Below are 24,210 nucleotides of genomic sequence, written 5' to 3'. Positions count from 1 at the left end.
TTTGTGTTTGGTTTTTCCTATGAATGTATGTACGGTTGTTGGGTTATTGATATGCTGTCGTTGAAGCTATCAAATTAATACTACTTTTCAAGGCAACTTCAGTATTGCCAAGTAGTATTCAAGAAAGTAGACAGGGTTGAAGTAACCCCGAGTCGTCTCCCAACGAAGAACATAATTGCTTTTGAATATTTGTGACTCTTACGAATGCTATGAAATGATTATGAATAAAAGTAATGGTTGAAGAGTGTTTAAAGAATAAATAAGAAACTTAAAAACAGTTACGATGAAATAGGCTAATTCCACTGCTTTTCCAAGATAGATTCATCATCGGTTATTCACGGATAATTGTTCAATTTATTATTGTTTAAGTTTCAAATTAATTAAAGTACATTCTTAATTAATTTGAGGGCGATCATGCATTTTAACCAAAGTAAATTCTCAATCAAATGCAAAACCTTTCTAGATTATTCACAATAAATTCAACCAAAGTACATTCTCAATCAAATTCTATTGTGTTTAATCATGTCTATTCTTAAATCTCCTAACCAAGTTAAAAGTTAATCAATCGAAGTAAATTCTCAATTGATTATAGTTGAAATTATTACTACCAATCCACTACAAGAAAAAAGTGTTTTACATACAGCAAAAATCCGTATATAAGACCCAAAATCCGTATATAATACGTGTTTATATATGGATTACATACGGGCAAAATTCCATATATAATACCGTCGTAGCTAGGTTTATATACAGATATATTCGTATATAACTTATATACGAAAATTATATACGGATATATCTGTATATAACTTATATACGGATAAATCCGTATATAATGGTTAAAAAGAGCTAAATAGATACCCTGTATATAGCCGTTCCCCATGCACAATATACAAGCAGACCTAGACATTATAGTGAACATTCACCATTGTTATAAGCAAACCTGGATGTTATACATTGCACATTGACATATAAATTCAATAAGGTTCAGATACACTTAATCCACAAAGGAAACATTGTATATGAATACATAAATATTGTTTACATCAATATAACTGCAAGAATAAACATTAGGTAAGTTCATAAACAGATTGTAGTTGTGGTTCTAAATAAGTTCAACAATAATGGAAATAAGTTCTATAAAATGCCTAATAATGCATGTAATCATTTCCATCTTGTGGTTGTTCATCTGGTGGTTGCTGGTGTGGTGGTTGCTGTTCTGGAGGTTGCTGTTCTGGTTGGACATTATTGGGTACTTCATTTTGAACTTGAGATTTTGAAGGTTTAAAAAGTCTTGTGCAGCTGCGGCTGCTGAAGGCGGAAGGAATGGCAGGAGGACGCCAATAAAGCCTTCAAACTTTTGAAGCTGCTGACCATATTGTTGTAACTGCGATTTCAGGTTAACAATTTCTTCTGAATTTTTTGGTTGAGCAGTAGAAGATGCTTGTGTCTGTTGGATGTAACTATCAACACAGTCATCTTGGGAAGTGAAATTTCCAATGCCGTATACGCGTCCCTTGTATTTTCCAACAGCAGCCTCTAACCAACATTGGTTTCTCAATCTTTCCTCCTCCGCAGGGTCTAGAGGAGAAGTAGTTGAGACACCAAAAGATGCAATCTCAGATCTTATTTGAGAAAATTTTGCAACAAATTGTTCCTGTTAAATAAATAAATATTATCATTACACATGAGGTTTAAAAACCGAAAATTTATAATGTAATAGAGTTAGTACAAACTTACATGGGTCCGCCTAGACCTTTCGTCCACAAATTCCCCTATTGATTGACGAATATGTGTCTGCTGAAATATTTCATCAACATGCACAGACCGACCAAGCTCTTGTGACTGCAAACAAAAGGAGTTGTTGATAAATATTTGTAAAGTTTATGATTACAAATATAAGAAAAAAAATGTACAAGTTATATACCAAACGAATAGCATGCTCATGCACGCTTATATATCCTCCAGTGTGCAAACAACCACCCTTTTCAGATGTCCGATTCTTCTTTGCTGTTTCACACTTTTGTCTATAAAGTGGCATGTTCCACTTTTCCAAAAGAGCATTCCAAGTATCGTCCCCCAGCCAATCAGGTCTTTTTCCTAGAGTTCTAGCTTTTTTATACATCTTTGAGAGTCTATGAGATGCCTTGGTGTGATAATTTTTTTTGACCTTTTCCTCATCTTCAGGCTTCCATGAAATCCTTCTCTGTTATATTAGAAATAATAGGTTTGAATAAGTAAACAAGTTCAAAGTATAAATTAAATGCAGGACACCAACTATTGACTTTGTAACAGGATTGGGAATGAAAAGTGTTTACCTTAACACGTTCGAAGAAGACATCTCTGGTTGACTTAGGGATTGAGCCCCATGTTAGCCATGGCTCATCAAACTGTTCCTTGATGGTGGCTGTGATTGCCTTTGATGCAGTTTTTGTAGGATAAAACCTAAAACAAAATTAAACTCAAACATTACAATAATACAACAATGAATTGTCTATATATTAATTGAGTTCATTTTTTTCTTACCCTCCTCCAACAGGTGTAATCATTGGACGACTATTGGAACATTGTTCCACGTAATTGGCGGCTGAACTAGAATGTGGATCTGCATCCTCTATACCAGGTGATGATGCAATATTTATGGGAGTTGATGGGTTAGAACCAACATTGGGAGAGAGTGAAGCCATTCGATGAGGAGGCCCTTGGTATGGAGTGGGTGTCAAGCCAGGCACTTGTATCAGAGGTGGAAGAGATGTACCAATAGAGGTAGGTGTAGATGTAGGAACTTGAAGTGGAGTGGGAGTGAAGGCAGGAACAACTAATGGAGGTGGAACAAATCTACCAGTGGAGGTAAAGGTAGGTGTAGTTGGTTGACTGGTTGAACCAATTTCATTATTGAAACGTGTCATCAACTTCACTACATAAGATTTCTTCCCCTTCCCCTTATCAGAATTTCCTGAAGGTAGAATAGGAGGGCCAGAAGGACCTGATGCCATATTCTTGAACATAATATATATTTTTATACAATAGCATAAAAGAAAATTTAGAAATAGTACAATCAGAGATAAAAATGTGTAACAAGTAAACCAAAAACAATATTATACTCCAAAAACAAACAAAAAAACACGAGTACAAACAAACACATCAACAACAGATGAAATCACATTGTTTCTGGCTTTGCAATAAAACTCTATTAGTAAATGTTTAATCTTAAGACTTACATTGATAAGAACTTAAGATTGTGGACAACATTATAAATGCAACAAAAATAAGGAGGAACACACCCTAACTCTATTCAGTGCTAGAACTATGAAATTCATCTTCATTGTCATCTTCACCTTGTCCCTCTGCATTGTATTCTTCTGATTCTGTTGTATCTTCATCTATCTGCCCTTGAAATGATGAAATATTGTTAGGGTTCACTTCTTCAAGACCAGCTTCTACATCTTGTAATCGGACTACTTCTTCAACTTTAGTGACGTCATTAACATGTGACATTTCCTCCACTTGGTATGGCACATCGGCTTCTACATCATTCGAATCAATGCGACCTCTAGGCTTAGTTTTTATCGGAACACACCAACCTCGTTTGTCCGTGCGTGATGTAGGATATGGTACATAATACACTTGTTGTACATTATGTGCAATTATAAAAGGATCAAACAACACATATCTTTTATCCATTCGAATATCCACAATGCCATACTTTGAATCCACCCTTGTACCTACTCTCGATGGATCAAACCAATCACAATAAAATAATACAATTTTCTTTTCTATGGTTGTTGAATTGTATTCCAACTCATAAATGTGTTTAATGACACCATAGAAATCATCTTGACCTCCTTCTGTTAGCCCTTTAACATGAACCCCACTATTTATTGTCTTCTTGCCCTGACTCCATGCATGGGTATGAAATTTGTATCCATTAGCAAAGAATGTGTGCCATTCCTTTACACACCTTAAAGGACCAAGTGATAAATCTCTAAGATGTTGGTTCCTCACACTTAAAGGATCGTTATGAACCTACAACCATTCAGGATTTGAAACTATTCAACAATGTAATGATTAAAGAATTAAGGAAGAAATGAATGTGTAAGAATGATAGGAAGTCGTACTTTTTGCCTGAACCACAATGGGAAATTAGCATGTATGTATGTCGAACTGTTTGACTCAGATAGTTGATAGGTATGTAAGAATGAGCTGTCGACATGTACGACCAGATTAGATCAAAGACAATTAATTATATCAAATGAAAGAATTGGGAAATATAATTTATTTTGGGAGGCTTACTCAAGGTAAGGTTCAACTTCATTGCAATTGATCAATACATGAACATGAGCTGATCTCAATTCTTCATCACTTAACCAATGTGTTGATTCCCTCCCAGAATGACGGCCAGGTTGGCCAAACACTGATAATGTTGTCGTAAAGCTTTCTATTTGAATGTCTACTTCATTTCTACTGCTTTGTGGTGTTAACATGAAGTTTTTGAAATAGTGAGAACAAAAATGAGTTATTTCTCTATGCAAGTATGATGCGCAAATAAATCCTTCAACCCTAGCTTTATTCTTTACTGAACGTTTAGCATATCCCATGAACCTACAAATTTGAAACTGATGTGTTAGGGTTTTTGAATTATGCCTAGTAAATTGAACAATAACATGTCATATTGTCACCTTTCAAATGGGTACATCCACCTATAGTGGACTGGTCCACCAAGTCGTGCCTCATATGGAAGATGGATAGGGAGATGTTCCATAGAATCAAAGAATGAGGGAGGAAATATTCTCTCCATCTTGCAAAGAATGATTGGAATGTTTTCTTCCATCTTCGCTAGGTCATCCTTGTTCAATGTAGTAGAACACAAATCTCTAAAGAAATGACTTATCTCTGTAATGGGATTCAGAACATGAGACGGTAAAGAACTAAACGCTATAGGAAGTAAGCATTCCATAAACACATGGCAGTCATGACTTTTCATCCCAATGAGCTTTCCCCTATTCACATCAACACACCTTGACAAGTTAGAAGAATATCCATCTGGCATCCTAAGACCTTTTACCAAATGACAGACTTGTTTTGTTTGGTCTGTTGAGAGTGTATAATTTGCTTTTGGCTTATACATGTTTCCATTGCTATGACTTTTTAGCTCCAAATCTTTTCGTCTGCAGTACAAAGCTATATCCATTCGGGCCTTCTCATTGTCTTTTGTCTTCCCCGCAACATTCATCACAGTATTAAAGATGTTGTCAAAATTTTTTTTTTCAATGTGCATGAAGTCAATATTATGCCTTAACAAATTATCCTTCCAATAGGGTAGATCCCAAAAGATGCTTTTTTTCGTCCAATTATGCCACTCACCGTATCCATCAATTCTTGGTGCACCATTTTCAGTTATTTAGGATAACCATTGATTCTATTCCAAACTTTTGGTCCCGTAAGATATGGTGGTGCGTTATCCATCTCCACTTCCCCCTTCTTGAAAGCATTCTTATTCCTCCTAAAAGCATGGTCATTCGGTAAAAACCTCCAATGGGAGTCAAACCATGAATTTTTTGCCCCATGATATAATCTAAAAGCCTTTGTATGCTCCATGCAATGTGGGCATGCCAGTTTACCATGAGTGCTCCAGCCGGACAACATACCATAAGCAGGAAAATCATTAATTGTCCACATTAGCATGGCCCTCAAAATAAAGTTTTGTTTCCTTGAAATATCATATGTCATCACACCCATCCACAGCTTCTTCAATTTGTCTATCAATGGCTCTAAGTACACATCTATGCCAACCTTTGGATTGAATGGCCCGGGAATGAGACATGTCAAGAACATGTAAGGTTTAGACATGCACATTTCTGGAGGAAGATTATAAGGGGTCACAATAACTGGCCAACATGAATATGGTATATTTGATGCCTGTACATATGGGTTAAAACCGTTAGAGCATAAACCGAGTCGTACATTGCGTGGCTCGATACCAAAGTCAGGATATACTCTATCAAAGTGCTTCCAAGCCTCTCCATCGCATGGATGACGCAAAACACCATTCGACGACATGTTCTGATAGTGCCATGTCATTTGTCCTGCAGTTTGTGTTGAGGCATACATTCTTTGTAGTCTGGGAATTAATGGCAAATAGAACATTGATTTCATAGGAACTTGTTTTGTAGTAGTTGCTCCCGTGTTACGTGGTTGATATCTTGGCTTTCCACAAAATTTGCATTCAAGCAACGCGCCATCATTCTTACCATATTCATTATCATAGAAGAGCATGCAACCATCCACACAACAATCAATCCTCTGCGATTGTAATCCCAACTTTGATACACACTTTTTTGCATCGTAGTATGTTTTAGGCAAACCTGATTTGATGGGTGTTGCATCCATAACCATTTTTGCAATAAAATCTATGCATTGGTTAGGAATATTCCAATTTGACTTGCAAGCTAATAGTCTGACACACATTGATAATTTCGAGTCTGATGCTCCTCCATACAACGACTGGTTTGCATCCAACAAAAAATTAAAAAACCTTTGTGTTTCTTCATTCGGAGCCTCTTCAATATTATTAGAAGTAGATGCTTGCCACGACTCATTTTGCCTAAGAGCATCATGCACCATGTCTTCTATTGTTTGAAATTGGTTAATTTGACCACCTTCCGTCTCTACAGCCATCGAACTGTCATGATTCTGTACATGATCTTCTGGCATTATTTCCCCATGATCCTCCCAAATGAAATAATTAGGCTTGAAACCGTTCTTGTAAAGGTGAACCTTCACAACTCTTTCGTGCAGAATCTTTGTACAATCGCACTTTAAACATGGACATCGAAGACCCCCATCTCTACGATAACGTTGTTGTTCACAAGCTTTACTTATAAACTCTTCAACACCCACTACAAAAGACTCTTTCAAAGCACCTCTTCCTCTATGACACGTATCGTACATCCATGAACGATTTGGTTGAGCATGATCCATGTTTCTGTACATAAATCGATTACAAAACAATTAGCCAATGGTTAATACACGTGTCCATATTAAGACACGTGCCCTATTGATAACGGTTGAAAAACCGTTATTTTTATGCTTAAATTTGATACCAAAAGCAACCTTTAAGACTTAGAAACTAGCTTGAAATCATATTTTTGCTTTAGTTTTGAGAATAAGAGAGTTGAAAGTGAATTTAATGGTTTTATGCAAGATTCCCTTGATTTTGTAGGCTAATTGAATGATTTGAAAGAAGAATTGAAATACCGAATGATTGGAGTGCTGAAAAGTCAACCAGAAACCAGAAAAGTCAACCAGTCAACCAGAAAAGTCAACCAGTCAACCAAAATGCTGAAAAAACAACCAGAACGCAGAAAAAGTCTGACCGAGTGGCGCTGAGCGGAAATTTGGCGCTGAGCGGCAGTTTTCAGGTGCCGAAATCACCGCTGAGGGGCAAAACAGCAGCTGGGGGGCAAAATGGATCAATCGCTAGTACCGCTCAGAGGTAAAATATCGCTGAGCGCCATTCTAAATGGGCTTGGACTGTTTTTTTGGCACTTTTATGGGCTTGGGCCTAATTTTTCTGTATTTTTGGAATAGTATATAAGCTTTAGGACGTCCTAGGGTTTGTATCTTTGGCTGGGAGGAAGTAGAAACACACTTTTCACCCCTTGGGGGTAGATTGGGAGATGGTGACGGCTCTCCTCTTCACCTTTTTAGGGTTTATTCTTTCATTCTTTCATTGTAATTCATCTAGGTTCACCATGAATATGGTGAACTAAACTCTGTATGTTTGTTGGGGAATCAATGTAATCTTGTGAAGCTCTCATATATGGAATCTGTTTTTACATCTTTTAATTAAGATTTATGCTTTCTTTCATCATTAGTTAGGGTTTTTCCTCTTTGCTTAATGCTTGCATTGTTTAACTCATTCGATGCATGATTATTGGTTTTGTCGATACGGGAACGTACGGGGAAGTCTAGATCCAGGGAATTTCTCCCAATATGATATTGGTTGTCTTAAGCTCCTGCACTTATGAACTGATCATTAGGAATGCTAGGAATTATATGAACTCGTGATTAGGGAGAAGCCTTCTAGAAAGGTACTTTAGAGAGTGGCATTAACAATGATGATTTGAATGTTGAATTCCTGAAATATATGAGAGTGCATAAGATGAAATTGACCCCCAACAACATATACATATATTTCATTGAAAGTGTTTATCTTTTGCTTTTTGCCATTGATCAAAACTTCATGCATACATATTTAATTTTCGTCTTTTGCATATAAGATCTCAATTATTTCGTTTGTAAGTCTTAGCTAATCAACAAATCACATAACTAAACTAGGCCGTGAGTCCTTTGGGAAGAACGATACTTGGTCCTACCAAGTTTATTACTTGAACGATTCGGTCATACTTGCCGATTGAAAAACAAGTTTGTGACATCATATTTTGGTGCTCATAAATTTGTCCATCACCTATCAAATGGCTTCCTAAAGAATAACCTAAATTATTTTAAGTCCTTTTCTCTCTATCATACAACGTTTTTCTACATGTCTCTATCTTAGTATTATTTTTGTACATGTAAATCACTATGTACAAAATTGTTTTAAGCTTTCAATATACAAGGATATTGGCCAACCTACAATGTTGACCTAAGACTCTAACTACAACCAAACATAGTTAAAGAAAAAACAAATTATGCTAGACAGGAGTTGATGTGTTTAATTATTTTGCTAAATAATTTAAATACATAAGATAAATATTTTAACAACTAAATAACCCTCATAATATTTTAGGTACAGTTGCATAAGCATACATTGCAAAAGTACAATTATTAATTGGTTCAGGTCTTACTAGGAGCTTTGGTTGATAAAAGAACCTTGTTGTATACTGGATTGCAGGTACCAAGTGCAACTACAAAAGAAACATGGCATATCAATTTATAACAAAGTATTGGAGGGGAGGCGAATTTCAACTACTTTTCTATCAATAGGAAACATTTTAACAACATTCCACTAAGTAAAACCCAAAGAATATTAGGAATAGGAAAATCCATGCCAAAATTGGCACGTGAAATTATTTAAAATGTAACAAGAAATTACCTAACAACAATTATTCTATATTTATATTTATATTTATATTGTAATATGAATTTGTTTAAATTTAATCACCTAACAAGAAATTATGACTTCTTGAACTGTACAGAAAAATTTATACTCTTTACTTTAATCAAAGCTATACTATAGAGTGGGTATCTAAAGTATATAAGAGCTTTCGAGGTGGCTTTTTTTTGGACCGAAAAAAAAAGTCTACTTTTATTTCCTCTATATCAATGGTTTGCATGCGAAGGTTTGATTACAAACACAAGTTGAATGTCTGAACAACATTCCATGCTTGAACAACAATTCATGGACTAATTGTGTTATGCACTAAATTGTACTTGAAGTTGAAGTTCAAACAAGTCAAATACTTTAAGTTTAAATTAATCAAATATTTCAAAATCTCATCATATAATGGACAATTTTCATTATATAAGTCTTTAAATATACAAAGTAATAATAAAAACTATTCCCCCATGTGTTTTGTTTTTTTCTAATTAAACAGTAATATTTTATTGAGGTTCTTCTTTAGGAATGAGGTTGAAATATTGATAGAAAAAGTGGAGGAGAATCACAGGTTCTTCTTCTTTAGCAGAAGGACAGGAACATGTGTCATTAGTAGTGGCAGTGGACGAGGTTGGTAAATCACAAACTTAGCTCTCCACCAAGGAACGGATGAATAAATGAAGGCTAGTTTGTTTAATTTAGAACCTGTTTTTCATGTTTATTGTGCATCTGTGTAATACTATGAAAATTTGAAGATATTGGGGTAGATATTAGTGTGGGAACAGTGCATGTTTAAAGGAGTGAGGAGTTGAACTTTTAGTATTATAGTAACTACTTTCGAACTAAAAAAGATTGAAGTAGATGGTTTCTCCTCTCATCTACAATAAAATTTGAAGTGAATAGTAAAAAAAAGGGTGGAAATGGTAGTGGCAAAGGAAGTGATAAGAAACATAAGATATGGAATCATATATCTCCCTATTATTGATTCAGAAATGAGGGACAGTGAATGCGTGTACTGGACACCCATAAGTAATAAGAAACACAAGAAAATGATGGATGCTAAAGGCATCTTCTTCACTGCTGAAAGGATTAGCTACCTTGGTCACAAGACAAACCCCAAAATGAAATCAGAATGCTATAATATTACCAAGGCCATGCATATTCCAGTCCCCACCAATACTATTAAAAACATTACACTGTCCATAATATTATCCTCGATTACTTAATAATAAACTAATGGTTGAGATCTTGCATGACCACTAAACAAATACTTATCTTCATCAGTTGTTTATAAATGCTCTTGAAGTTAATCAGAGTTGTTTAGCAAAAAACAGTGACTCAACAAATGATATGACAGAGTTCATATGATCATTGTCACTTCAAAAAAAGTATATTTTGAGGGAAACAATTAGTTAAAAAATGTTTGAACTATTACTATTTCAAGTTAATTTTAGGATTTACAAAATTAATTATAAAATTCTTTGTAATAACATTTAGCATAAGATTGATTTTTTTGTTTAATATTTGAATGCATTTGATAGTTTTCAAACTAATTTCGCTCTCTAAATAATATTAGGAGGGAAATCAATGGATTTGTGGATAAAAAGCAACTTATTCAATCATCAGATCAAACTTGTATTTCAGATTTAGCCATTTGTTCAAGAGGATTTCTTTTTTCCTATTTAACTATTGATCTGATCTATGTTCTTATTTACTTAGCAGTCTTTAGAAACTTATTTTTAAATGTTTTAAAGGTTTAATAAGAGTTTAACCATTTTGACAGTTTTAAAAAAAAAAATGGCAAAAATATAAGGTGACCAAAGATGAAAGGAAAACAACTACATTAATAAATACATCACCATATGCTATAAGCTTGTGCAAAACAACCATTGATTAATCTTAAAGAGAAGTAGAAACCAGTATATGGACAAAGCAATTGAACATCAAAACTCTGAAACTCAAGCAGAGCAATGTACTATATTTAAAGAAGCATGTAAGTGTATGTATGTTACATGAAAATTCAAAACCATCAATACCTGCCCCTATACTCATTGTATTCATCTTATTCAGAATCAAATCACGTTACCGGATAATTAAAACCAAAGGTTTCTGAAAATGTGAGTAATATTTTTGCAATTTTTTTATATTATCATATTATCGTTTCTGTGTATATTCTTTTCCCGAATAATTTATCATCTAAAACTAAAACTTGTTTATTTTATTCCCATTTTAAAAATATTTTTATGAAATGAAATTGATAGTGTAAATGAGAATTCGTTATCACCAAAGATTATATAGCATGAGCTATAAGGATCTATTACAGTTATCAAGCAAGGAATAACTATACAAAACAAAAAAGAGAAGTTAACTCATGACATCAAATGATTAACATTTAAAATAAACACTACTAGTAAGGTAAGTTTTTTCTCTGCTATTTTTTATTCCAGTAAGCTGCAAAGAAATTAGATAAACTAAAACTAGTCTCATCAAATATGGTTGCAATTGGTTAAGCTACACCATATATGAATTCTATTTATTCATGGATAATACGAAATGAGGATAATATTATTAGTTTTCTGTTTGATTTTTATAGGTCTACTATGTATTTACACTTTACTTTCAAGACTAATATATACATGAAAACTTCCTTTTTCCTAACCTAGACTTGTATATAGTAGAAATTAAAGTTTAGCTAATGGGTGCGCATTGATCAAACCATGGACATAGAAAAGTAATGTTTTGCTTCAAATGTTACAGGGAAATTAGAAGAGAGATAACATCTTCTTTTAAGCATGTAAGTTTCTTTGTTTGCTGTTGATGTTGAAAACACTGTTGCATCACCATCAACATTGTCGACAGGTTCTTCTTTAGGAATGAGGTTGAAATATTGATAGAAAAAGTGGAGGAGAATGACAGGTTCTTCTTCTTTAGTAGAAGGACAGGAACATGTGTCTTTAGCAGTGGTAGTGGACGACGAAAAAATGACAGGAACATGTGTCTTTAGCAGTTGCAGTGGACGAGGAGAATGACAGGTTCTTCTTCTCCTTTATAGTATCATTCATATGAAACAAAGCTTATGATATGAAGGAAAAAATGAATTATGAAGCAAGGCGTATTTTACATTGTACTCTGTTAGCTTATGCTTATGATATGTCCTTTTGTTCTTTTTTTATTGTCAATACAATTATTCTTTTCCCCTAAATTATAAATCTTACATCCACATATTACTGTTCAGCAGCAATTGGTCGCCCATTACCATGTTGGAATTACTTTGAAGAAAACTCATTCATGGAGGGAAATTAAAAACCGAACTACATTGCATACAAAACCGAGCAAGACAGGAAATTAAAAACACCTCTTTGTGGTTCCTTCGGCCTTCGCAGCACCAAGTTCTATGTCTCAGCTTAAACCGCAACACAACAGCCTCAATTGATGCCTCGTCAAAATCCAACTACGTCTTCCCAGACGAACCAAAAATGGGGCAATGAAAATAAAAATCAACACAGATTAGGGTTCAATTTTAAAGATTTCTAACCATTACAGATTACCATAAACATGAACGAACAGAAGAATCACTTACCAGATTTAGGGCTCTAGAGAAGAATGATTTACAGCTGTAGAGAAGAGACGATTCATAGGGGAGGTGACTGAAGGTTTGAGACGAATGTTCGACACGAGAGCTGACTGAAGGTTGGAGAGGAGAGGTGAATGAATGGTTGATGAAGGATTGATGAAGATGACTCCACAAAGAAGAGGGTTCGAGTGAAGGATTGATGAAGATGACTCCACAAAGAAGAGGGTTCGAGAGCAAGAGAGTTCGAGAGAGAGAACAGAGTTCTAGAGTTCGAGAGAGAGAACAGAGTTCTAGAGTTCGAGAGAGAGAACAAAGTTCTAGGGTTCGAGAAAGAGGGGAAAATGCTTCTTCAGAGTGTGATATGCAGCTCCAGCATCCAATTAATCAGAAAAAAATAATAATTTCCCACATCCGTATATAATATCCGCAGTTAACAACTTCGTTCTAACTGCATACGGATACTACGGGTTATATACGGATATATCCTTGGATAATTTTCCCGCCACCACGCGCAAACTTTATATACAGAATTTATATACGGAAAATTTCGTATATAAATATCCGTATATAATATCCATATATAAAGCCTTTTCTGGTATCCGTACATAACTTTCGTATATAATGCCGCATTTATATACGGATTCACATCCGTATATAATTGTCCGTATGTAATTTCATTATTTCTTGTAGTGATCAAAATAGATTCTCAATTGATAGTAAAAACCATTTAATCATATGAAAGTTCCTAAATTAAATCAAAGTAAATTCTCAATTAAACCTAGAAACCCTAGAACTCATATAATCAATATGCATGTAGATTCAAACACATTATGATGCAACAATCTTTACTTTTAACAAGATAGAGAGATAAAAGACATAGAGAGAGAACAACTTAAATCAGTAATCAAAATAAACAATTGCATTAACTTAACGTAACCTCAAAATCCATCAGGGAATTACAACAGAATAGCCCTAGATGCTTAACTCTCCATGAATGGAGTTGAATAGAAGATGAAATAAGAGTGAGAGGAGTATGAGAGAATGAATGAATGAAGTGAAGTCCCCTGGGTCTCTTAATATAGGGCTTGCTTGGACTTGGACTCTGAATATTCAGTTGAAAGAATCTTTTATCCCATATCTTCCAAATAACTAAAAGATTTAGATAATTATAACATTATTTGGAAGAAATTTTCTGTTGATATTCACAAATTAAATTAATTTAACAACTGAATTTTATTTTTTAGTTTTTCTAACTTTTCAAAATTGCGCAAATGCCCTGAAACTTCCTCTATCTGCACTTTTGCCCCTTCAGAATTCCTGAAATTGCAAGAAAACCCCTAAGTTGACCAGTTTTGACCAGGAGGGTGTGGCCAATGAGGGATTGACACGTGTCAGGCTCCTCCCTACCCAAAATTAGGGTTCAAAATTGGGGAAAGGGCTTCCCCTACGTTCCCGCTTTCGCCGCTGTGGAGAAGAACGTCGGCGCTGATGGAGGATTTCTCAGTGCGCGATTTGCAATTGCTGGGTTCTTCTTTGCATGTCTGGTTTTTATGCAGGTTCGAGAATGAGGGACGGCGTCCACGGAGTTTGGATGAGAAGATGAAGATGGTTGTGCTGAGCTTGCGTCAATGGAGGAGAGGCGCGATGAAGGTCTTCACGATTCTGGGATTTGGGTTATTGCAGGTGCGAGTTCGTGGTTGCGGCGGCCATGGTGGCGCGAATGGAGGAATCGCGAAGTGAGACGCGATGAAGATCGCGATTTTGGGTGGCTAGTTCTCGCGGTTTTGATGGATGGTGTGCCAGCGGATGGAGAAGATGAACGGTGGTGATGGTTGATGGTCACGGCGTGACAACGAAGAACTCGCGAAGAAGAAAGGTTGCGTGATGGTGGAGAGATTCACTCAGTGGTGGCCTCGCGACGATGTTCCTGTGCGACGATGTTCCAAATAAAACCTGATTTTGGGCCTTGAATTGCCATTTGGACCAATAAAACTTATATTCTCAGCTGCACAAATAAACATTTGAACATCCAAGAATAATTTATGAGCTAAAACTTACTTTTTACGTCTCTTTATTTCCCAAACCCAATAATTCCAATCATCACAAATTCACTTAAAATCAACCATTTAAACACAATTATCCCATCAAAATTTTAATTTTCAAACATAAATGTGGGCATAAATATGCACTCATCACACCCCCACACTTATCCTTTTGCACTCCTGGGCAAAATTGATTAATTCCAAGACTTTGTTCTGAGTCATTTTATTCTATATTTGCATTTGGATCAAAAGAATGAACAACACCGGACATAGATCAATCATTTAGGCAAGGACATGCAAATGAAATCACTCTATTTTTCACACATGAGTTAACCTTTTTGAATTCCCAAGAAAATCAAATATGAAAGACAACACTCAAGTTAACATGTATCTATTTCTCTCCAATTCTCTCAAGTGTTTTTGGCTTGTGTTTATATTCAAAATACCCATGTAAGTAGACACCGTTGATATTTAGCAAGACTCTAACATTCACACACTTCAGAAAACATGCAATTAGTGATCATGCAGACTTTTGAAAGGTTGTATTGGGGCCAAGGCAAAGGTAGGAAATTTTCTTGGGATTTCTGAGCTTTTGAAATTGACATAGAAAGAGTAATGATATTTGATTTAAAAAAATATATATTTCTTGCTCTTTTAAGGAGGATTTACTTTTCTTTCTTCTTCTTTTCCTTTTTTTTTAAACTTCAATTTTTCATCTTCCTTTTTACCCTTTTTATTATTTTGTGGGTGAGATACTCACCCACACACTTATTCATCACTTTAATTATAACAGAATCCATTACTCCTTCTTCTTTCCTAAGGTAAGGAACATATGATTTTTCTTCTTTTTTCATTTGACAATGATTGGGAACAAGAAAAAAAATAGGCTTAAGGCTCAAAGAGGGTTCCAATGGATTAATGTTAGGACAAATTTATTTGGCCAAGTAGATAAAACAAGAAATGCCTCAATCATATCAAATCATGCATATTCTCCTTAGTTGCACAACACAAAATCAAGCTAACTATTAGAGTATCAACAAAACATGGCCAATTCACACAAGAAAAATAGGTATGGCACATGGTGGTCCTTCCTTAACATTAAGTTCAAAACTCACATGGTTCAAATTTCTTTCACAAAAGATTTAATCAGGAAATTCTCAAGTCAACTCAATCAGCAAATCATAGAAGCACTTTACTCATATCAACATGACTAATTTTTTTTTTCTTTTGAATTCATGATCATTCCAGTTACTGATTCAAACTCTCAAATCCAATGCAAATATTTATTCAAAACAAACAAAATAGGGAACAAAATTAATTGTTTCCCCATACCCCCACACTTAAACTATGCATTGTCCTCAATGTATGCCTTATATATAAAATGCAAAGAAAAAGTATGAGGGAACTTACCTCCTTCATGGTGGAAGGAATGTTGGAGTGGTCAAATTCACTCCATCCATCGTCTTGTTCAGCATGTCTTGATTTTCATTAAATATCCGCAGACGATGGCCATTAACCTTGAAGATTCTATCAGAAGATTCTTCCTTGATTTCCACTGCTCCATAGGGAAACACTTGTGTTACAATGAATGGACCTTCCCATTTGGAGCGTAATTTACCACTCATAGGCCCTACCCTGGACTTGTACAATAACACCTTTTGACCTATGTTGAAATCCTTTTTGGTCACAAGCTTTTGATCATGGAATTTCTTGGTTTTCTCTTTGTAAAACTTGGAGTTTTCATAGGCTGTGAGCCTAATCTCCTCTAGTTCTTACAGTTGGAGCTTTCTCTCTTTCCCTGCTCCTTCCATGTCCAAGTTACAAGCCTTCACAGCCCAATAGGCTCGGTGTTGAATCTCCACAGGTAGATGGCAAGCTTTTCCAAATACAACCCTAAAAGGTGACATACCTATTGGTGCTTTGTAGGCCGTCCGATGTGCCCAAAGTGCATCATCCAATCTTGCGGCCCAATCCTTCCTATTTGGCTTCACTAGCTTTTGCAATATCTTCTTGATCTCTCTGTTAGAGACCTCAGCTTGTCCATTAGTTTGGGGGTGATATGGTGTAGCAATGCGATGCATCACCCCATACTTTTTCAACATATTCTCTAACTGCTTATTGCAAAAGTGGGTCCCCTGATCACTAATGATGACTCGTGGTATTCCAAACCTATAGAAAATGTTAGATCTAACAAAACTCATAACAACTCGAGCATCATTAGTCCTTGTAGCTATGGCTTCCACCCATTTGGAAACATAGTCTACAACAAGCAAAATATAAGAAAACCCAGAAGAAGAAGGAAAAGGACCCATGAAGTCAATACCCCAAATATCAAATACCTCACAATATAGCATGGGTTGTTGAGGCATCTCTTCCCTCCTAGTGATGGATCTAGCTGCCCTCTGACATTGCTCACAATTTTCATATATCCTCTGTGCATCTTTAAAGATGGTAGGCCAATATAATCCACAATCCAACACCTTCCTACCTGTCCTTTGCGTGCCACAGTGTCCTCCAAAAGGTGATGAATGACAAAATTCAAGCACATAAGGTATCTCTATATCAGGAACACACCTCCTTACAACTTGGTCACTACCAATGCGCCATAAGAATGGTTCATCCCAAACATAGTACTTCGCCTCACTTTTCAGTTTGGCTTTCTCAGATTTGGAGAAAGATGGAGGAATAGCTGAAACAGCCAAATAGTTAACAATGTCAGCAAACCAAGGTTCAGGATACATACCTTTTACAGAAGTCAATGCTAGCAGGACTTCATCAGGAAAGTCATCTTGAATAGGAATTTCATCTTCTTCTTTTTCAATGCTACTAGATTATGGGCTCCACTTCTATCCTGAATTTCAATGTCAAACTCTTGGAGCAGTAGCATCCATCTAATTAACCTTGGTTTGGAATCTGCTTTCTTTAGAAGGAATTTCAATGCAACATGATCTGTATAAACAATTACCTTGGATCCAAGTATATATGATTTGAATTTATCCAAGGCAAATACAACAGCTAGTAATTCCTTCTCAGTCGTGGTATAATTTGCCTGTGTAGTGTCCAATGTCCTGGAAGCATAATATATCACATGTGGTAGCTTCCCATTTCTTTGTGCAAGTACCGCTCCTACTGCAAAGTTTGATGCATCACACATCAACTCGAATGGCAATGTCCAATCAGGTGGTTGGATGATGGGAGTGGTAGTGAGTGCCTTTTTCAAGGAATCAAAAGCGGCTTTGCACTTCCCTCCAAAGTCAAATGGTACATCCTTCTGAAGTAAGTTGGAGAGAGGATTAGCTATCTTGCTAAAGTCCTGTATAAACCTCCTGTAAAACCCTGCATGACCAAGAAAAGATCGAACCTCTCGTACAGAAGAGGGGTAAGGCAATTGTGAAATAACATCAGATTTTGTAGGATCTACAGATATACCATTCCTGGAGACAACATGACCCAAAACTATACCTTATTCCACCATAAAATGACATTTTTCAAAATTCAAAACAAGGTTAGTTTCCTCACATCTCTGCAAAACTCTTGCAAGATTAGCCAAACAATTATCAAAAGATGAACCATACACACTAAAATCATCCATGAAAACCTCAATACAATGCTCCAATAAGTCTGTAAAAATACTCAGCATACATCGCTGAAATGTACCAGGAGCATTGCATAAACCAAATGGCATTTTCCGATAAGCATATGTACCAAAAGGACAAGTGAAGGTAGTCTTATGTTGGTCCTCTGGGGCTATACAAATTTGAAAATACCCGGAGAATCCATCTAGAAAACAGTAATGTGACTTACCTGCCAAACGGTCTAGCATCTGATCCATGAATGGCAAAGGAAAGTGGTCCTTTCTAGTGACTTGGTTTAATCTCCTATAGTCAATACAAACCCTCCAACTATTCTGAATACGAGTAGGAATCAATTCCTCCTTCTCGTTTTTAACCACTGTGATTCCAGATTTCTTGGGAACCACATGTAAAGGGCTCACCCAAGTACTGTCAGAAATGGGATATATAATACCTGCTTGTAGCAATTTGGTTACCTCTTTCTTGACAACCTTCATCAGTTGAGGATTCAGTCTTCTTTGAGGTTGTCTCACTGGTTTAGCATCCTCCTCCAAAAGTATTATGTGCATACAAAATGAAGGACTAATACCAGGAATATCTGCCAAAGTCCAGCCTATTGCTTTCTTGTGGTCTTTGATAACCTATAATAGCTGTTTTTCCTGCTCATCAGTAAGCAATGCATATATAATAACAGGGAGTTTCCCATCCCTCTCAAGATAAGCATATTTCAAATGGGATGGTAAAGGTTTCAACTCCAAAACGGGTGGTTGTACCACAGATGGCAGGATTTTACTGCCTAAGGTAATCTCAGCCACCTCAACATCACACTCGGACGCCACAGAGGTATCATCTATTGACACTGCGTCCTCAATATCACCTATTTTACAATTTTCTTCGTCGTCCAAAATCAGGCACGACATGTTTGAAAAAGAGAAGTCCAAAGATGGAGAAAAACTTGAAAAATGTCCAAGAAACTAACAGAAAAATTATTTACAATTTAACTTAATAAATTAATACAAAACAAAGAATGCTCTTCAATTGGGTGCTTCATGGCTTTCAATACATTAAAATGCACCTCCTCATCACCTATCTCCATGGTCAGTGTTCCTGCATGCACATCTATCTTGGTTCGTGCTGTCGTCATGAATGGTCTTCCCAAGATAATAGTTGATGACTTGATTCCATCTTCATCCTTCATATCCAAGATGTAGAAATCGGCAGGAAAAATTAGCTTGTCTACTCGGACAAGGACATCCTCAAGCACACCTGCAAGGTTAACTGTGCTACGGTTGGCCAGTTGAATGACCTCACCAATAGTCTTAAGAGGTCCCAAAGATAGAGAAGTAAACACTGATAAAGGCATTACATTAATGGAAGCCCCTAAATCTAGCATGGCATTGTCAAACTTTAAATTTCCAATAGTACAAGGAACAGAAAACATTCCTGGATCTTTGCATTTTTGTGGTAGTTCAATGTGTTTCTTAACCAAGCTTGACACATTTCTTCCCAAATTCACAATCTCATTATCCCTAATACGCCTTTTATTTGTGCAAAGTTCTTTCAAAAATTTGGCGTACTTGGGGATTTGTTTAACAACATCAAGAAAAGGAATGTTGATCTCTACCTTCTTGAAAGTATTTAAAATCTCTTGGTCTAATTCCTCCATTTTTTTGTTTCTCGGTTTTAACCGATTTGGATATGGAGGAGGTGGAGAATAAGATGAAGAAGAATTTGTAGAAGAGTTAGAAGATACTAACCTGGATTTTTCAATGGTAGATTCAGGTGATGGCTCACTTGATCCTCCATTGTCATCAATTTGTGCTTCTTCTTTCTTTTTATCTTCATCCTTTGGGGCTCCTTCAGGGCCTTCTACCTGCTTACCCGTTCTTAAAGTAATAGCATTTACATTTCTCGGGTTGATCACTGTTTGTGCAGGCAGTTTATTTGATTCCTTAGCCTCTAACTTATCCACCCTCTGAGTCAACTCTTCAATTGATTTCTTTATTTCTGAATTTTGCTCAACTATTGTTTTCATGAAATCTTGCATTGACATTTCAGGCTGAGATTGCTGCCTTTGTTGAGGTGGAACATAAGGTTGTCTGTTCTGCTGATATCTATTGGAGGACGAATCATGATAATTCTGGTATGGTCTATTTCCTCCAATCATGTTTGCAGCAAAAGCTTGAGATGGGTTTTCCACAATAGTCTCCACCAAGCTAGGACATTCATCAGTATAATGGTTAGTTGAAATGCAAATTCCACACTTCTTAACAATTTGTGGAGTTGAGGTTTTAAACAAACTTGCAATGTGATCGAGTTTGCTTTCTAGCTTATTTAATCTTTCATCTATCTTCTTCCCATCAACTGCACCATTTTCAATTTCATGCACTCCCTTCAGCAAAGTCACTGAATTTTCTCTTGTGCCATACTGTTGATTGTCTACTGCCTTTCGTTCTATTAGATCTATACCATCTTCTGGTGACCCGTCTAAGAAAGATCCTCCGCTTGCAGCATCTGCCCATGACCTATCAGTAGGACTTAAGCCTTCATAAAAGCTTAGAATAAAATCTTCCATTTGGAGTTGAGGGCATGAAGAACATAGTTTCTTGAATCTTTCCCAATATTCACTAAGATTCTCTCTATCTCTCTGTCTTATATCTTGAATTTCTCTACGGATGGCAGATAATCTGGATGCAGGAAAATACTTTTCAAGAAAAAGTCTTTCAATAGTTTCCCAATTTGTAATCCTTGCAGAGAGATAATACCACCAATCTTGAGCTGCTCCTTGAAGAGTAAATGGAAAAGCTCTCATTTTAAGGCAATCTATTGTGATCCTGGGAGATCTAAAATTTTCACACAACATGTGAAATTATCTAAAGTGCTTGTGTGGATTCTCCCTTGATAACCCATTGAACTTTGGTAAGGCATTTAACAGGTCAGGTCTCAACTCCCACTCCTCATTAGGGTATTCAATGTTACTTCGGATAGCTGTATTGTGGGAGGTGGCTAACTGTCTGATGGTTCTTTTTGCCATATTGTTTGGGTTAGGATTAGGTAAAGGATTAGATGGTATGTTTATAACTGGAGATAATGAAGGTGGAATGACTTCAGATGTAGGAAGTGTTCCCTTAGTAGAACACCCAAATTTCAATCTTCTCCGTAGATGGTGTTGAGGCAAGAGAGATTCGAGAGATGATGGGGGACAAACTTGAGATTTTATTCAGAGTTATTGTTTTTTATTTTTGAGACAATGTAATTGAAGTTATTTTAATCCCTTCGTTATTTTCATTGGACAAGTGTTTTGGAACTATTATGTTTTATGCACGTTAAAATATTGAGATTTCGAAAGTACGTTTCCGCATTATGTTAAAGTTTGAAATTTTTACCGATTTTTGAATAACCTGTGACACCCTGAAAATTGGGGCGTTACATTTTGGTATCAGAGCTTAGTTTTCTAAAACACTTTTGGGGCTTTTGGGGAGTGAGCTCGTCTAGCTTTTGTTGTGTGATATTAATGCATGCATATATGAATGATTGTGTGGATTGCATGAGTATGTTGACTGTACGAATTGCCATTTTATGTGGTTTAGGTAGATTGTTGTGTGGATTTCTTTACGGAAGAGCTTCAAAATATTAAATAAGTGTTATGGATTGTTGTTGAGTCTTTTGTAAAGGAATCTAATGGTTCTACTTGTATAAGGTTTTGTAATTTATGTGTAAATTATTCTAGAATTAATTTTGTTTATTGTGAATCTTTGAAGCTTGTTGTTTGCATGATGAGAATATATGTAGAGTCTTTCTTGCTATCTATAGTTGTGAAAAAATTATGATTTTTGTTTTGTATGATACATTGAGCAATTTTGTTGTGATGTTCTTTTGATCTGTTCAGAAATTCTTGTTGGTATAGTATCATGAAAATGCATGGTGTTTGTTTCTGGTGACTGCAATTTTCGGGGACGAAAATTCTTTTGAGGAGGGGTGAATGTAAGACCCTAGGACAATGTGGTAATTAGGGAATAATGTGGTTATGAGACTTGGACATTATTATTGGTAATTGTTGTTTGATTATTTGATGTTTTCTACAATTATAATTATTATGTTATTATTTAATGTTATTATTGATTAAGTAGAACACATGATTGATATGTTGTTATCATGATGATTTGTGTGGTGTGTTGTTACCAATATGATGTGTTGGATTGATGGTAGAAGGGTGATTTGAGATTTATTAGGTGTGGGCCAAATTTAAGAAAGACAATTAAAGTAAACTTTTGGGTTTAATTTGTATTTTCAGGCCTAAGGGCAAAAGAGTCTTATACCCTCATTAAGTTGTGTGGACATTAAGTTAGGGGGGGTGTAGAAAGAAAGGAAATAAAATAAAATCCGAAACGAAATAGAAAGATTATGTGAATGTTTGAGATATTTGGTGATTGTTGATCTTTTAAATATTAGATAAAACAAAATAAGAAAGGACATCTTTGTGGTTTTATGAATTAAGTGAGAGATATTATTTTAATTAAAAAGATAGAGATAGAATAGAAAAAGATAAAAAGGAGAAGAGTAAAAGGGGGCTGCATATTGCTACCCTAAAATCCAAAAACGAAAATTTGAGAGTTAAGGGAGAGAAGAGATGTTTCTAGGAGAGAAGAGGAAGAGCTACAAAAACCCTAGTGCAAGGGAAGAACTTGTTGTAGTTTTGAAGTTAGATAAAGCCCTCGGATTGGCCAAGGGTGAGAAGCTTACTTTGTTTGTTAATTGTTGTATGATATATGTGTTCTTGGTTATTTGATTAATAATCCTTGTTGATATATGTTTATATGATTATGGCTGTATGTTGCTCTTGTTGGGCAAGGGTTTATGTATGCATAGGCATAGGATTTATGTAATATTTGTGTTTGGTTTTTCCTATGAATGTATGTACGGTTGTTGGGTTATTGATATGCTGTCGTTGAAGCTATCAAATTAATACTACTTTTCAAGGCAACTTCAGTATTGCCAAGTAGTATTCAAGAAAGTAGACAAGGTTGAAGTAACCCTGAGTCGTCTCCCAATGAACACGGAATTGCTTTTGAATATCTATGACTCTTACGAATGTTATGCAATGCTTATGAATAAAAGTAATGGTTGAAGAGTGTTTAAAGAATAAATAAGAAACTTAAAAACAGTTACGATGAAATAGGCTAATTCCACTGCTTTTCCAAGATAGATTCATCATCGGTTATTCATGGATAATTGTTCAATTGATTATTGTTTAAGTTTCAAATTAATTAAAGTACATTCTTAATTAATTTGAGGGTGATCATGCATTTTAACCAAAGTAAATTCTCAATCAAATGCAAAACCTTTCTAGATTATTCACAATAAATTCAACCAAAGTACATTCTCAATCAAATTCTATTGTGTTTAATCATGTCTATTCTTAAATCTCCTAACCAAGTTAAAAGTTAATCAATCAAAGTAAATTCTCAATTGATTATAGTTGAAATTATTACTACCAATCAAAGTAGATTCTCAATTGATAGTAAAAACCATTTAATCATATGAAAGTTCCTAAATTAAATCAAAGTAAATTCTCAATTAAACCTAGAAACCCTAGAACTCATATAATCAATATGCATGTAGATTCAAACACATTATGATGCAACAATCTTTACTTTTAACAAGATAGAGAGATAAAAGACATAGAGAGAGAACAACTTAAATCAGTAATCAAAATAAACAATTGCATTAACTTAACGTAACCTCAGAATCCATCAGGGAAGAAGAAAGGTTGTGCGATGGTGGAGAGATTCACTCAGTGGTGGCCTCGCGACGATGTTCCTGTGCGACGGCGGCTGACAGCAAGTCTCTATGGTGGCCTGTTGATGCGTCGGCGAGAAAGGAGATTGATGATGGAGGTCGCGATGTGGTGGTGGAAAGAAC

The 24,210-nt window shown here is 35.6% G+C and overlaps 3 protein-coding genes and 1 long non-coding RNA gene across 4 annotated transcripts; all 4 read right to left on the bottom strand.

Annotated features, from left to right (window-relative positions):
- Positions 1–1,105: 1,105 nt before the first annotated feature.
- Positions 1,106–2,996, bottom strand: LOC128197497 (uncharacterized). The gene is made up of 5 exons (XM_052879551.1): positions 2,527–2,996; positions 2,319–2,445; positions 1,928–2,206; positions 1,741–1,845; positions 1,106–1,657 (listed from the first exon to the last, which is right to left on the bottom strand). Exons 1-5 carry the CDS (start codon positions 2,994–2,996, stop codon positions 1,106–1,108), a joined length of 1,533 nt encoding a protein of 510 aa, XP_052735511.1.
- A 182-nt stretch (positions 2,997–3,178) lies between these two features.
- Positions 3,179–5,233, bottom strand: LOC128197496 (uncharacterized). The gene is made up of 3 exons (XM_052879550.1): positions 4,680–5,233; positions 4,119–4,203; positions 3,179–4,026 (listed from the first exon to the last, which is right to left on the bottom strand). The coding sequence occupies exons 1-3, from the start codon at positions 5,231–5,233 to the stop codon at positions 3,292–3,294; spliced, it is 1,374 nt and encodes a 457-aa protein (XP_052735510.1). The 3' UTR covers positions 3,179–3,291.
- A 164-nt stretch (positions 5,234–5,397) lies between these two features.
- LOC128197495 (uncharacterized) lies at positions 5,398–6,981 on the bottom strand. Its single transcript, XM_052879549.1, has 2 exons — positions 6,335–6,981; positions 5,398–6,121 (listed from the first exon to the last, which is right to left on the bottom strand). Exons 1-2 carry the CDS (start codon positions 6,979–6,981, stop codon positions 5,398–5,400), a joined length of 1,371 nt encoding a protein of 456 aa, XP_052735509.1.
- Positions 6,982–8,780: 1,799 nt separating this feature from the next.
- Positions 8,781–12,982, bottom strand: LOC128197442 (uncharacterized). The gene is made up of 3 exons (XR_008250046.1): positions 12,681–12,982; positions 12,456–12,557; positions 8,781–8,909 (listed from the first exon to the last, which is right to left on the bottom strand). It is a non-coding gene; the product is annotated as an uncharacterized LOC128197442 (long non-coding RNA).
- Positions 12,983–24,210: the final 11,228 nt, after the last annotated feature.

Source organism: Vigna angularis, chromosome 6, assembly GCF_016808095.1.
Source record: "Vigna angularis cultivar LongXiaoDou No.4 chromosome 6, ASM1680809v1, whole genome shotgun sequence".
NCBI lineage: Eukaryota > Viridiplantae > Streptophyta > Magnoliopsida > Fabales > Fabaceae > Vigna > Vigna angularis.
Note: the sequence above shows the minus strand (reverse complement) of the source record. Positions and strands in the feature narration are given on the sequence as shown.